Source organism: Vicia villosa, linkage group LG6, assembly GCF_029867415.1.
Source record: "Vicia villosa cultivar HV-30 ecotype Madison, WI linkage group LG6, Vvil1.0, whole genome shotgun sequence".
NCBI classification, from domain to species: Eukaryota; Viridiplantae; Streptophyta; class Magnoliopsida; order Fabales; family Fabaceae; genus Vicia; species Vicia villosa.
Genome location: NC_081185.1, coordinates 152936026 through 152950069, shown reverse-complemented (window position 1 = coordinate 152950069; position 14044 = coordinate 152936026). Strand labels below are relative to the sequence as shown.

The 14044-nt window shown below is 34.6% G+C and overlaps 1 protein-coding gene across 1 annotated transcript; it reads right to left on the bottom strand.

Moving 5' to 3' along the window:
• Nucleotides 1-12219: 12219 nt before the first annotated feature.
• LOC131610559 (uncharacterized) lies at nt 12220-13618 on the bottom strand. The gene is made up of 3 exons (XM_058882529.1): nt 13077-13618; nt 12744-12988; nt 12220-12648 (listed from the first exon to the last, which is right to left on the bottom strand). The coding sequence occupies exons 1-3, from the start codon at nt 13542-13544 to the stop codon at nt 12402-12404; spliced, it is 960 nt and encodes a 319-aa protein (XP_058738512.1). The 5' UTR covers nt 13545-13618; the 3' UTR covers nt 12220-12401.
• Between the last annotated feature and the right edge of the window lie 426 nt (nt 13619-14044).

The following is a 14044-nucleotide window of genomic DNA, read 5'->3' as shown; positions in this document are numbered from 1 at the left end:
AGGGCAGACTCAGGCCTTGTAAGTTTATCGTAGGCCAGACCCAGACCTTATAAAGCCTAGCCTAGCCTAGCCTATTCCCACCCCTAATTGTATTTCACTTAATGCGTTTGTCAAAATGTTGAATCTCTATTAAAAAGTATACATGTTTTAAGGATTTTATTATAGAGACATTTAGGGCCCATTTGTATTTTAGAAAATAAATTCTCAAAAACCATTTTTTAAAATATTACAATTTTTTTATATTTGTTTTTTCTAAAATGAAACACTAATTTTGACATCCTATAACATAAACATAATTACCAAAAATCAAAACTTAGTCAAACTCGCAATTTTTAAAAAAAAATTGTATTTCAAAAATGATTTTTATGAAAATCTATTTGAAATAGCTTCAAAATTAAGTGATTTTTTGAAATTTTGATATCCAAATTTTTCCCCATAAATAGATGAAATACCTAAAATCACATTTTAAAAATAACTATTCAAATAAAATTTTCATTTGAATCTTTTATAAAAAGTTTTTTTTTTTAAAATTTGGCTTAAATGCACTTTTGGTCCTTGTAAGTTAGCGAGTTTTTTATTTTCGTCCCTGTATATTTTTTTCGGTCTGAGTCCCTATATTTCACTTTCGCGTTCGTTTTAGTCCCTAAAATCAAAATTCGCAGGAAACCTGCAAATTTTCCTGCGGATTTTGGCTTTAGGGACTAAACCTCAAGCAAAAAGTAAGATATAGGGACTAAAAAAAAAACACTTACAGGGATGAAAATCAAAAACTCGCTAACTTACAGAGACCAAAAGTGCATTTAAGCAAAAAAAATTCACAAAATTACGTAACACTATAAAAATCATTTAAAAAAAACACAAAACAAACGGGCCCTTAATGTTTTATATTGGTTCTAAATTTCGAACATCCACATTCATCTTTGCATGAAGTTCCTATAAAAAACAAAGGAAAGTGATGGTGGTCTATGGCAGTTTGTCGATTTGTTGTCAATGTTTGATCCTCTTAAGCATGACAATGCTGAAATCATTAGACAAGCTCTTAATCTTGGTGTCGATGTTAAGATCATTACATGTAAATAAACATAGGATTGCAACTGTTATTGTGTGTTCCTGCAAAAAAACATTATTTGGATAATCTCTCTGATGTGGATGAGGCGAGATCGCAATTGTACTGTGTTAAGGGGTAATTTTAGGAGGAGGATGAAGGACCACCATAGTTGATATTCCCAAGTATCGTATTTACTCTTTTCTATGTTATTCATTGGTCTGTCCCCCTCCCTCTTGGTCTCTATGACCTTTTTATAATGTAAAACCTTGTCCAATTTGAATAGTCATGATTAATAGGCTTTATGGTCATAATAAATGTAACCACCCATTTAACCATTTGCAACAGATTCAATAAGTACCTGTAACAATTTCACGAATATTTGTGTGACCCTTTGTAACGGACACGCCTTTATTCGGCTTTTCATATTCCGAGGAATAACCCAAAATGTACACAGGATATTGTTGAAGCAGTTATAGCGGCAAGCAACGAAAAAAAGATTTGGAAATATTGATCCGGGAATTATCGTCCACAGAGATGGAGAGATGCCATTCAATAGTTTCTATGGTTTAGAGCTCGGGTTTGAATGAGCAAAAAGTAAACAAAGATATAGACAGTAAAAGAATAAACACATTCTTAGAAGAGAAATAACTTATCAGGAATGTAAATATATTCACTCTTCACAAACATACACTTACCAACCCGTTATACTCAACCTACGATACTCATCTATGTTATCACGTATCTCTCACATAAGCGTCCATCTCTGGAGCACAAACGAGATCATCTCACAACTAAGGTTATCTCTAACGCGAAGTCGCGAGAACATCCGTATTCTCGCGTCGGCGATCTCTCGCGCGCCGCTCAAACACGAAAGCATTAAGAACAGATACAAACAGTGAATGTTAGCTCTAAATCTATCTCTAGAGTTCAGAACCAACAGATTATCATCCTAGATAAGGATTCAAGAAGTTTATCTCTAAAGCACCCCAAATCCCCAGCATAGAGCAAAAATCCAGGATAACATCAACACAGATTCGTAAAGCAAGTTAAATATAACATTATAGTCGGTAAATATACATAAGATTCAAGTAACTATACAAACAAAACCCAACCAAAGAGAAATACACAAAGAAGAAGAGAAATGAACCGAAAATCTCCCGGTTTGTCAGCTCCGTTCGACGCTCAATCCACCCCCGATCATCCTTATGCAACCTCCGAAGTTGTTTTCTAAGCCAATTTTGATCTAAGAATGAAGTTGATGGTGTTGGGACTCAAAAATACCCAACCCATGACCTAAAAATGTGATTTTTCCCCTTTTTAACAAGTCTGAAAATCCGCAGGTCCGCTGAGCGGAACAGAGTCCGCTTAGCGGAGTCTGCTAAAAATCAGATTTTGTTTTCGCCATAACTCGAGAACCGTAACTTCGAATTGCGCCCGGTTCGAAGCGTTGGAAAGCTTATTCAATGCTCTATCCAATAATGAATGAGTGGAAACCAAAATGATGATTTTGGTCATCCTTATTTTAAGTCTTTGGAAGTCCGCTTGATGGTGGCTAAGCGGGCTTGCACCAAAACTGCAAAATCGAAGCCGTGCCTTTGACACTTTATTCCTCAAGGCTCCAATAAGCATGAATACCTATAAAAACAAAGGAAAAACTATCAAATGGTATAAAAGTATATGAAAATACAACTATTCACAAAGTATACGTATTTATACATAAAACGGGGAATTATTCAAACGGTATTAACAAAAGTATCGATAAGTGCCACTATTTACATACTCAAAATAAGTACATTTTGGCACTTATCAAACTCTCCCCAACTTGAAACTTTGTTTGTCCTCAAACAATGTCAAATAAATCAAAGAATCAAAAGTAATAAACCAAAGAATTGTGAATCAACAAGTTTTGAAAACCAAAAACAAATGTATGGCTCAACACAAAAACGTATAAACAAAGTAAATACTTACCACTATACTACAACGACAACATGTAAACGAAACGAATCCTAAGCACAAAAAGCATACAAAATATTCTAACACAATACATGCTCACATCATGAATCACACCTAGCAAAAATTCATCAATGGATGAAGAACACACAAAGGTGAAGGACTTTTAACACTCATCCAACAATCTTGCAAACAAAAGATTAATTTATGCATTCATCCAAAAATCACATTGAAGATACAAAAGCAAGAATCACAAGGGCTTTTCAAGGTTGTAATGTGGCTTGGTTAACAAACAAGGGATATATCCTAAGGCTAATTGAAACAAAAACTTGCCTAAACCTAAGGGAGTGATCAATCCACAAAGTTCCAAGCAATGAAATCTCGATTAAACTTACTCCTTAGCCACAAGTTTCTCAAACCAATCACAATACTTATTAGCACAATTGTTCGCTTCTCTTTTCTTTTTGTTTTTTAAAACTTTTTCTCCTTTTTTTTCTTTTTCTTTTCACTTTTTTTCTTTTTTTTTTCTTTCTTTTCAACCTCATAGCAACAACCACATAAATAGCAACCATTTCTCTCCCCAACTTGAATTCAACCACACCATCATATGAATACTCCCTACTTCTAAGGCAAGGTAAAAATTCATAGCAAAAATCATGGTTGAGGGTTCAAGAAAACAAAGAATCAATCATCCATGCAAAAATGAGAACTAAACACTCAAAGATAAGCATTTAGTAAAAACAACATGGACATTGACAAAAAGGCTCAAAAGGGTTAACAAATGATCACACGCTCACAAGGTGAATTGACTATTTGGTTATGGTGGTTGTGCTCAAAATGAAACAAAATGCCTTGATCCTTTTCATGCTTTCACAAAATCAACATAAACAAAAGATTAAGCATAATAAAATCTAGTTAAAACAAAGATTGTGGCCTCCAGCATATGTAAACAATGGAAAGCTTCCTCACATTTATGGTTTGGGAACTAAAGTGATTCAATCAACAAGCAAGTAATGCAAAAGAATGAATGGTGTGGTAATTGTACAAATGAAAAGTTTCCTAAACATGCTATGCTATAGAAAGCGATAAATGAGTACCTTGAATGATACACTTCAAAAACAATATCCTACCATACATCCGCAAGTTGAAACACTCAAGCTTTGGAAAGTCACCTCAAAAGTCTTCGAATTACCGAACAAAATTTGGGTACAAACAACCAATAAAAGAATTAGAAAAATAAAACTAGTATCTACTACTAAATAGCCTTGGTGAAAGTGGGAAAAATGAGTGAACCAAGTGGAATGGAAGCCCCACTGGTACAGAGCAGAAAAACAAAATTCTGCTATGCTTGCTTAGCGAGCTCTGCTCCGCTTAGCGGACATAGCAGAAACTAGAAAAACCAGAACAGGATCTGTTGTTCCAATCACTCACCACTTCACCTAAATAACTCATAAACAGAAATATAAACAATATTTACAACCATTGGGGTGCCTCCCAACAAGCGCTTGTTTTACGTCGTTAGCTCGACGCCTTTATTATTTTGGTGTTTGGAAAGTAGCTTCCTCCAATCATGCCATGGTGACGTCTCACCGCACAAGCCTAAAGAAAGTGTCCTAACCAACCAATCCACAAATGTTACGAGTACAAATATATACAACGATTATACGAACATAAAAACGAAAGTCTACACCTATATACACAAACAAACACATATATACAAGTATGGAACAAATACAATTATTATCATACAAAAAGAGAAAATTGGTGAATGTTGGATTCACAAGTTGAAAAGTGAAGATTTGTTATTAAAGAGCTCATCCGAGATCAACATGTTTCACCAACATTCACCAATAAAAGTATACTTATATGTAACATATACAAGTAAACTTATATGGTGAACTTAAACAAGTAAACATGTACAAGTAAGCATATACATATGAAACTATACAATATATACGTTATATACAAAGCTCAAAACCATATAAATTATTGCAATGCAATCACAACCATCCCCGACAACAGCGCCATTTTGATGAAGCAGGCATAGCGGCAAGCAACGAAAAAAAGATTTGGAAATATTGATCCGGGAATTATCGTCCACAGAGATGGAGAGATGCCATTCAATAGTTTCTATGGTTTCGAGCTCGGGTTTGAATGAGCAAAAAGTAAACAAAGATATAGACAGTAAAAGAATAAACACATTCTTAGAAGAGAAATAACTTATCAGGAATGTAAATATATTCACTCTTCACAAACATACACTTACCAACCCGTTATACTCAACCTACGATACTCATCTATGTTATCACGTATCTCTCACATAAGCGTCCATCTCTGGAGCACAAACGAGATCATCTCACAACTAAGGTTATCTCTAACGCGAAGTCGCGAGAACATCCGTATTCTCGCGTCGGCGATCTCTCGCGCGCCGCTCAAACACGAAAGCATTAAGAACAGATAAAAACAGTGAATGTTAGCTCTAAATCTATCTCTAGAGTTCAGAACCAACAGATTATCATCCTAGATAAGGATTCAAGAAGTTTATCTCTAAAGCACCCCAAATCCCCAGCATAGAGCAAAAATCCAGGATAACATCAACACAGATTCGTAAAGCAAGTTAAATATAACATTATAGTCGGTAAATATACATAAGATTCAAGTAACTATACAAACAAAACCCAACCAAAGAGAAATACACAAAGAAGAAGAGAAATGAACCGAAAATCTCCCGGTTTGTCAGCTCCGTTCGACGCTCAATCCACCCCCGATCATCCTTATGCAACCTCCGAAGTTGTTTTCTAAGCCAATTTTGATCTAAGAATGAAGTTGATGGTGTTGGGACTCAAAAATACCCAACCCATGACCTAAAAATGTGATTTTTCCCCTTTTTAACAAGTCTGAAAATCCGCAGGTCCGCTGAGCGGAACAGAGTCCGCTTAGCGGAGTCTGCTAAAAATCAGATTTTGTTTTCGCCATAACTCGAGAACCGTAACTCCGAATTGCGCCCGGTTCGAAGCGTTGGAAAGCTTATTCAATGCTCTATCCAATAATGAATGAGTGGAAACCAAAATGATGATTTTGGTCATCCTTATTTTAAGTCTTTGGAAGTCCGCTTGATGGTGGCTAAGCGGGCTTGCACCAAAACTGCAAAATCGAAGCCGTGCCTTTGACACTTTATTCCTCAAGGCTCCAATAAGCATGAATACCTATAAAAACAAAGGAAAAACTATCAAATGGTATAAAAGTATATGAAAATACAACTATTCACAAAGTATACGTATTTATACATAAAACGGGGAATTATTCAAACGGTATTAACAAAAGTATCGATAAGTGCCACTATTTACATACTCAAAATAAGTACATTTTGGCACTTATCAAACTCTCCCCAACTTGAAACTTTGTTTGTCCTCAAACAATGTCAAATAAATCAAAGAATCAAAAGTAATAAACCAAAGAATTGTGAATCAACAAGTTTTGAAAACCAAAAACAAATGTATGGCTCAACACAAAAACGTATAAACAAAGTAAATACTTACCACTATACTACAACGACAACATGTAAACGAAACGAATCCTAAGCACAAAAAGCATACAAAATATTCTAACACAATACATGCTCACATCATGAATCACACCTAGCAAAAATTCATCAATGGATGAAGAACACACAAAGGTGAAGGACTTTTAACACTCATCCAACAATCTTGCAAACAAAAGATTAAATTATGCATTCATCCAAAAATCACATTGAAGATACAAAAGCAAGAATCACAAGGGCTTTTCAAGGTTGTAATGTGGCTTGGTTAACAAACAAGGGATATATCCTAAGGCTAATTGAAACAAAAACTTGCCTAAACCTAAAGGAGTGATCAATCCGCAAAGTTCCAAGCAATGAAATCTCGTCCTCAGAGATGGAGAGATGCCATTCAAAAGTTTCTACGGTTTCAAGCTTGGGTTTGAATGAGCAAAAAGTAAACAAAGATATAGACAAGAAAAGAATAAACATATTCTTAGAAGAGAAATAACTTATCAGGAATGTAAATATATTCACTCTTCACAAATATACACTTACCAACCCGTTATACTCAACCTACGATACTCATCTATGTTATCACGTATCTCTCACATAAGCGTCCATCTCTGGAGCACATACGAGATCATCTCACAACTAAGGTTATCTCTAACGCAAAGTCACGAGAACATCCGTGTTCTCGCGTCGGCGATCTCTCGCGCGCCGCTCAAACACGAAAGCATTAAGTACAGATACAAACGGTGAATGCTAGCTCTAAATCTATCTCTAGAGTTCAGATCCAACAGATAATCATCCTAGATAAGGATTCAAGAAGTTTATCTCTAAAGCACCCCAAATCCCCAGCATAGAGCAAAAATCCAGGATAACATCAACACAGATTCGTAAAGCAAGTTAAATATAACATTATAGTCGGTAAATATACATAAGATTCAAGTAACTATACAAACAAAACCTAACCAAAGAGAAATACACAAAGAAGAAGAGAAATGAACCGAAAATCTCCCGGTTTGTCAGCTCCGTTCGACGCTCAATCCACCCCCGATCATCCTTATGCAACCTCCGAAGTTGTTTTCTAAGCCAATTTTGATCTAAGAATGAAGTTGATGGTGTTGGGACTCAAAAATACCCAACCCATGACCTAAAAATGTGATTTTTCCCCTTTTTAACAAGTCTGAAAATCCGCAGGTCCGCTGAGCGGAACAGAGTCCGCTTAGCGGAGTCTGCCTAAAATCAGATTTTGTTTTCGCCATAACTCGAGAACCGTAACTCCGAGTTGCGCCCGGTTCGAAGCGTTGGAAAGCTTATTCAATGCTCTATCCAATAATGAATGAGTGGAAACCAAAATGATGATTTTGGTCATCCTTATTTTAAGTCTTTGGAAGTCCGCTTGATGGTGGCTAAGCGGGCTTGCACCAAAACTGCAAAATCGAAGCCGTGCCTTTGACACTTTATTCCTCAAGGCTCCAATAAGCATGAATACCTATAAAAACAAAGGAAAAACTATCAAATGGTATAAAAGTATATGAAAATACAACTATTCACAAAGTATACGTATTTATACATAAAACGGGGAATTATTCAAACGGTATTAACAAAAGTATCGATAAGTGCCACTATTTACATACTCAAAATAAGTACATTTTGGCACTTATCAGATATGATCGTTTATAGATTGTCAATGCGTAAGATCGACCTTATCTGGGTTCTAATAAAATATGGGATGTACATAAGTCCCCAAAGCATGAGGCCTGTAAAGGCAAAGTGTTTTGAATTTATCCCGAATCATGTAAACTTTCCGTAAATCTGTGGTTTCGATGATGAACCAATTTCTTAGGGATTCACTCTGGCATATAATGGGAAGACTTATGTTTTATTTGAATTTAGGAAAATAACTACAATTTTAACGAAGAAATAAGAGAGTTCGAGCAGGTTTGCAATATAGAGAAATCGGAGAGCCCTAGTGTATTCTCGACCTCTGGTCGTTGTAGGACTCGGTAAGTTTTATACCTAGAGAAGTTGGAGAGCCCTAGTGGAATCCCTACCCATTGGTGTCGTAGAACCAAGTAGGTTTTAAACATAGTTAATCCAGAGGACATTGGGAGGGTTTCAATCCTTTATCGTCACAGAACCCGATAGGTTCTAGGCATGTAGAAGTCAGAGAGCCCAGTGGCATCTTAACCCTTTATCGTTGTAGAACCCGATAGGTTCTAGACATAGAGAAGTCGGAGAGCCCCAATGGGGCCTTGACCTATTGAAGCTTCATTTTACCTACACCAATGCTTGGTCTTGTTTTTAAAATTGTAATACACATGTGAGTTTTTGTATATCAGTAGTAGCCAAATTTTAAAAGATTTAAATGTTCACATGTTGGCCCATCCTGAATAGATCTTGCTTCGTTCTTACATGACCCCGTTGATTCGAGGTCTAATGCCTGAGAATCTATGGTGTGTTTAAGGTTAGAGGTCGTTGTTATCAGAACATTGGTTCACGATCATTCTTAGTTAGTCATCCTTTTCGGATGCATAACATTATGGATGATTTTCTTGTTTTTCTTATAATATTTCAAGTCCTTCTGAAGCTTGTTGATTGTTTTATTGTTGTCTTCCATGTGATTTTGAATCCATGACTATATATATAAATATATATGAGCTCGTCTTAGACATTTTAGGCTCATATCCTAGTGTGACTGGGTTATGAGGTGTTATGGGTTGAGAAGGAATCTAAGGTTCTAAATCCGGTTCAAGTGTTTAAGGTGGAGTATTGGAGGAAAAAATAGTATGATGTGAGGGAATATTAAAGGGAAAAATAGTCTCATAAAATACTACATTTATGGAAAAAAATCATGGTAATTTAAATCATACAACAAATAGTCTTTAGTGTCATGTCTATATCCTAAAAAAAATAGGTTTTGTAGCACGGGAATCAAATTTAGTTCTATGAGCATGTATAGTAGAAGTAAATGTAAGACAACCAAAACATTTTAGATGCAACAATATGGAAGGCTTGTTGTATAAAAGTTGAAAAGATGACTTATTTTCAACAAGGGTGAGGGAATACGATTAATTAGATGCACAACACGTTGAATAGAGAAATGCCAATTTTTTTTGAAATATGTAAGATTTAAAGGAAAAAACTCTAGCAACATTTAGAATGTGATGATGTTTCAACCAAACCAATTTGTTAAGGGCATTCAACACAAGATAGTTGATGTAAAATTCTTTTTGAATTAAATAAATCATGCATTAAAAAATAAGGACCATTATCACTCTAATGCATTTCAAAGACATAGAAAATTGGTTTTCAATAAAGGAAATAAAGGTTGAAAGATGTTTTCTAGTTTCACTTTTTAATTTCATCCAAATTATCCAGGTAAACCTATTATTATCATTTGACAAGAGTCAGGAAAAAATTTTGTCCATAAATTGAAGGTATAGAATATGGCCCCCAAATATAAACATGCACAAGTTCAAACATAGTAGAGGAAGAAGTAGTACTAATAAGATAGAGTAAATTTTTGTGTTTAGAGAAATGAAAAGTATCACATGGACTAGGTTTGTTAAAAGGTATAAAAGGAAATTTAACGGCCTTACATTTGTGTATAAAATCGGAAACATGTCCTAGTCTAAGGTGTCATATGTTGACATTATTGTCTAAGCTAGAGATAGTGTGGAAACTAGAGGCAGATACACAAGATTGGGGTTGAACATGTAAAACATAAAGGTCGCCAAATCTATTAGCTAAACCAAATGTGATCTAGGACAAATTCTATAGTATTAAACATTTATTAGTGTGAAAATTTATTAAACAAGCAAAATTAGAAGTTAGTTGAATGACAGATATTAAGTTTACATTGAAGGTGGGTATATAATAAACCTTATGAAGTGTTATGTAATTTGAAATTTTAACAATTTCAGAAATGGTAGCATTAGTTTGAGTATTAATAAGCATGTTCATGGTAAAGGGGGGAATTGTGTGACAGTGAGAAATTTTTGACAGGGAATTGTGTGAGTATTATTAGGCATGTTCCTGCAACTATTTTAAAGAAAATGAAGAAACCTTTAAATTAAGTACAGAGAAACAACATCAAAAATACAAAATATATAGGAGGAAGAAAAAGAATTAGTGAAGGAACTCAGAACCGTCATCGTCACCACAAACACTCTACTGTTGTTTTCAAAAAAATTGGCGTTGCAACTGAAACTCCTAGTTCACATCTACAGATTCATAATGGTTTCTCCACACTTTCATTGTTTTGAAAAATAAAAAACAAATTCTTATCAACGACAAATTCAATAGCACTTGTCTTGTTTCAAAAAATAAAAATATATAAGAGGATCTAGTGAATGAATTTGTGAAACTATGCAACCTCCATATGTTAGCGTTTATAATGTAATGAGTTAGAATCTAAAATGTCTCTATGAATTGATGGAAGAAATACCGAAAAATTTGTTTTGACCTAAGAGTGGAAGTAATTGTTGTAAACTATAATCTACTATTAAATGGAATGTAATCATTACAATATTTTAATTTTCTAAATGAGAATTAATTAAGCATTCAAATTACCGTTAATGACATAATTAACCCTAAATTGTAGAATGTAATTAGTTTTTTAAATAGTTAAATTGGTAAAAATAAGATTTAATGAGATTTTTAGGAGATGAAAATGACAATTAAGTCTATGAAATAAGATTTAAGAACAAATTTAATTAGGATTAGAATGTAAATATATAGACTATTAGTTTTCTTATATTGATAATAGATAATAGATTTAAAGAAAAAGTCTTTTTGAGGTTAAACCAACATTATTTTGCTGGAGACGAATCTATGATAATTGGGAGTACTGATTAAGGAAAGAAACTACTAGTATATCGTTAGAAAATATGAGATAAGTTTTACTAAAGCAAGACAACCACAAGTAGCTAAGTAAGGACTTCTCCATCTTGAGAGAAGTACTTAACCCGATCAACGAGGGGATTCCAAAAAGAGAAATTTACCTACAATCGGAAGCCCGAAATATTTAAAAGGCAATTGGCCAATTTTAAAGTTAAGAACCTTGATCACATCATATAATCATAGAGCAGAAATACTGATTACAATTATTAGAATTTTCTCAAAATTAATTTTAAGGCTTGATATTAATCGAAAGAAAAATGTAAATTTTGATATCTCTAATATTGTCTCAATATTTCTCTCTCAAAATTAGAGTGTCATATACTAAAGATGAGAATAAATTACTATTTGATAGCCTATAAATAAACCGCCTTGACCGATACTTTTAACACAAAATTAAGACTTTTAGAAACGATCAAGAATTAAAAAGATTAAAGAGGATTGCATTGTCTCAAACCCCTTCTAAAAATAAATTATGTTGTACAACTTTCATTAATAATCAACCCAGAAGAAAATGCTGAGTTGAGGCCTTCCATAATCCATTTCTCCACCTAACACAAAAATTCATCTTGGGACATGACCTCCTTTAAGTAGTCCCATTCGACACAACCAAAGGATTTTTCTAAGGGCAATCTTCAATAAAATGAGTTCTTTTTGCAATTTTCATATAATTCTTCAATAATGGCTTTCTTTAAAGTACGTCTTTAAAGTTAAATATTTTTTTTTATCAAACATCCTAAAACGTGGATTGGGCATAACTGTCTCTCACACTTTTAACTAGTTTAGGAAGGATGAGAGTAGAAGACAAGCCAAGATCATATTTCTATTTAAAGGAAATAGTAACAAAATACAGATTCTTTCTGTTAACACTGGTGGAGAGCTATTTCGAAACAGAGACATAGATCCAATATCTAGTACCAAGTACAAGTGAACCATTATTGCAAATATAATGCCGGATTATTTTATTGACAGATCAGCTCAAAACTTCTTGATGAATTCGTAAATGTGATTGTTAATTTCCTCTGCTGTTTCCTGATTATTGAAATGAGCCACCCCTTTCTGCACAATCACTTCCTCTAAATTGAGCACATCTTCCTTGAAACCTCCACCATGTATATACTCTTTCATGTTAAGCGAGGTGTATACCGAATCTAACTCACCAGTAATGAATTTCACAGGCACCTTGATTTTCACTCCATTCCACGGTGCCATCAGCTCCCAATTTCTGCAATACAAGTAATAATTTCGCTGGCATTAGAATTATGTCAAAATAAATTTATGGAAAACAATCTGAGACAGCACAGAGAATCAAAACCTTACAGGTTAAAGTTTCTATAGTAGTTCAATCCTCCGGTGAAGCCAGTTTTCTCAAATTTGGAGACATAATAAGCAAGATCATCTTCTGTGAGCCAAGATGGCAAAGTATCAGGGGTATCCGGGTTGAATCCAGTTCCATACTCTCCCTTGGGAAAAATCGGAGGACCAGTTTGGCGAGTTGTGAGAATATTTTTCATCACATATGCAGTGCCAGCTTCAGCCATCTCAGCTTCCATTTTGGCCGGTTCCTGTGATATGGATCAATAACAACAACTATGACATATAAACTATAGATCTATTCTCACTTCATTTTATATAAACAAAGAAACAGAGGACCTGAAATCTGGAGATATAATAATCATCTCCATAAGCAGCATGCATGCCATCAACGGTTCTGACTTTGGGGTCTCTACGGAGTAAGGGAACACTGAGACACACATAGGCTTTGATTCTTTCAGGACGAAACATGCATAAATACCAACCAATGAGAGCACCCCAATCATGAGCCACGAGGAACACTTGTTCAACACCGAGTAAATCAATGAGAGCAACAAGGTCACCTACTATATGAAATCCTGTGTAACTGCTTACTGAAGACGGAGCATCGGTGTCCCCGTAACCACGGAGATCCGGAGCCACCGCGCGGTAACCGAGGGAACCAATAGCAGCAATCTGGTGGCGCCATGAGTACCAGAGTTCAGGGAAGCCGTGAAGGAACAAAACAACAGGTCCTTCTTTGCCTTTCTCGGCAATATGCATTTTGATGCCATTCACTTCCACTGTTCTGTGTTCTATTCCTTCCATTATCGATTCTTTTTGAGAGAAAATGTGAAGAAAGTTTGGAAGCACTTTTGAAGTGGATGTTTCAATAATTTAAAGCCGCAATGTACTTTAATAATGGATAATGTTACTAGAAGTAGCGATAAGAAAAATATTGGATCATTCCCCACCAATGCGGTATTCTACTCTAAAGCCTTTATTCATTTTTGTCGGCGCCAAATCACGTGTATCAGTTAGGCCAGCTAACTTTTTTTTTTTTGTTAAACATATCTGTCCTCTATTTTAATAAGTTTGTCATTTTCCTCTTTAGTTTGATTTTCTGTTTTAAAATTTAAGATTTTCAATTAAGGAAAATGGTAAAATTATGGACAAGAGCATATTAGTTTTATTAAATTAGTTTAATTAATTATTGGAGTTTATTTAGTATCATAAATATAAAGTGAATATATATCATTTTGAGAATTGTTGGAACTGGAATAAGAAGAAACAAGCGAGTCTTGAAGAGTCTCAAGTGCATGTAGATG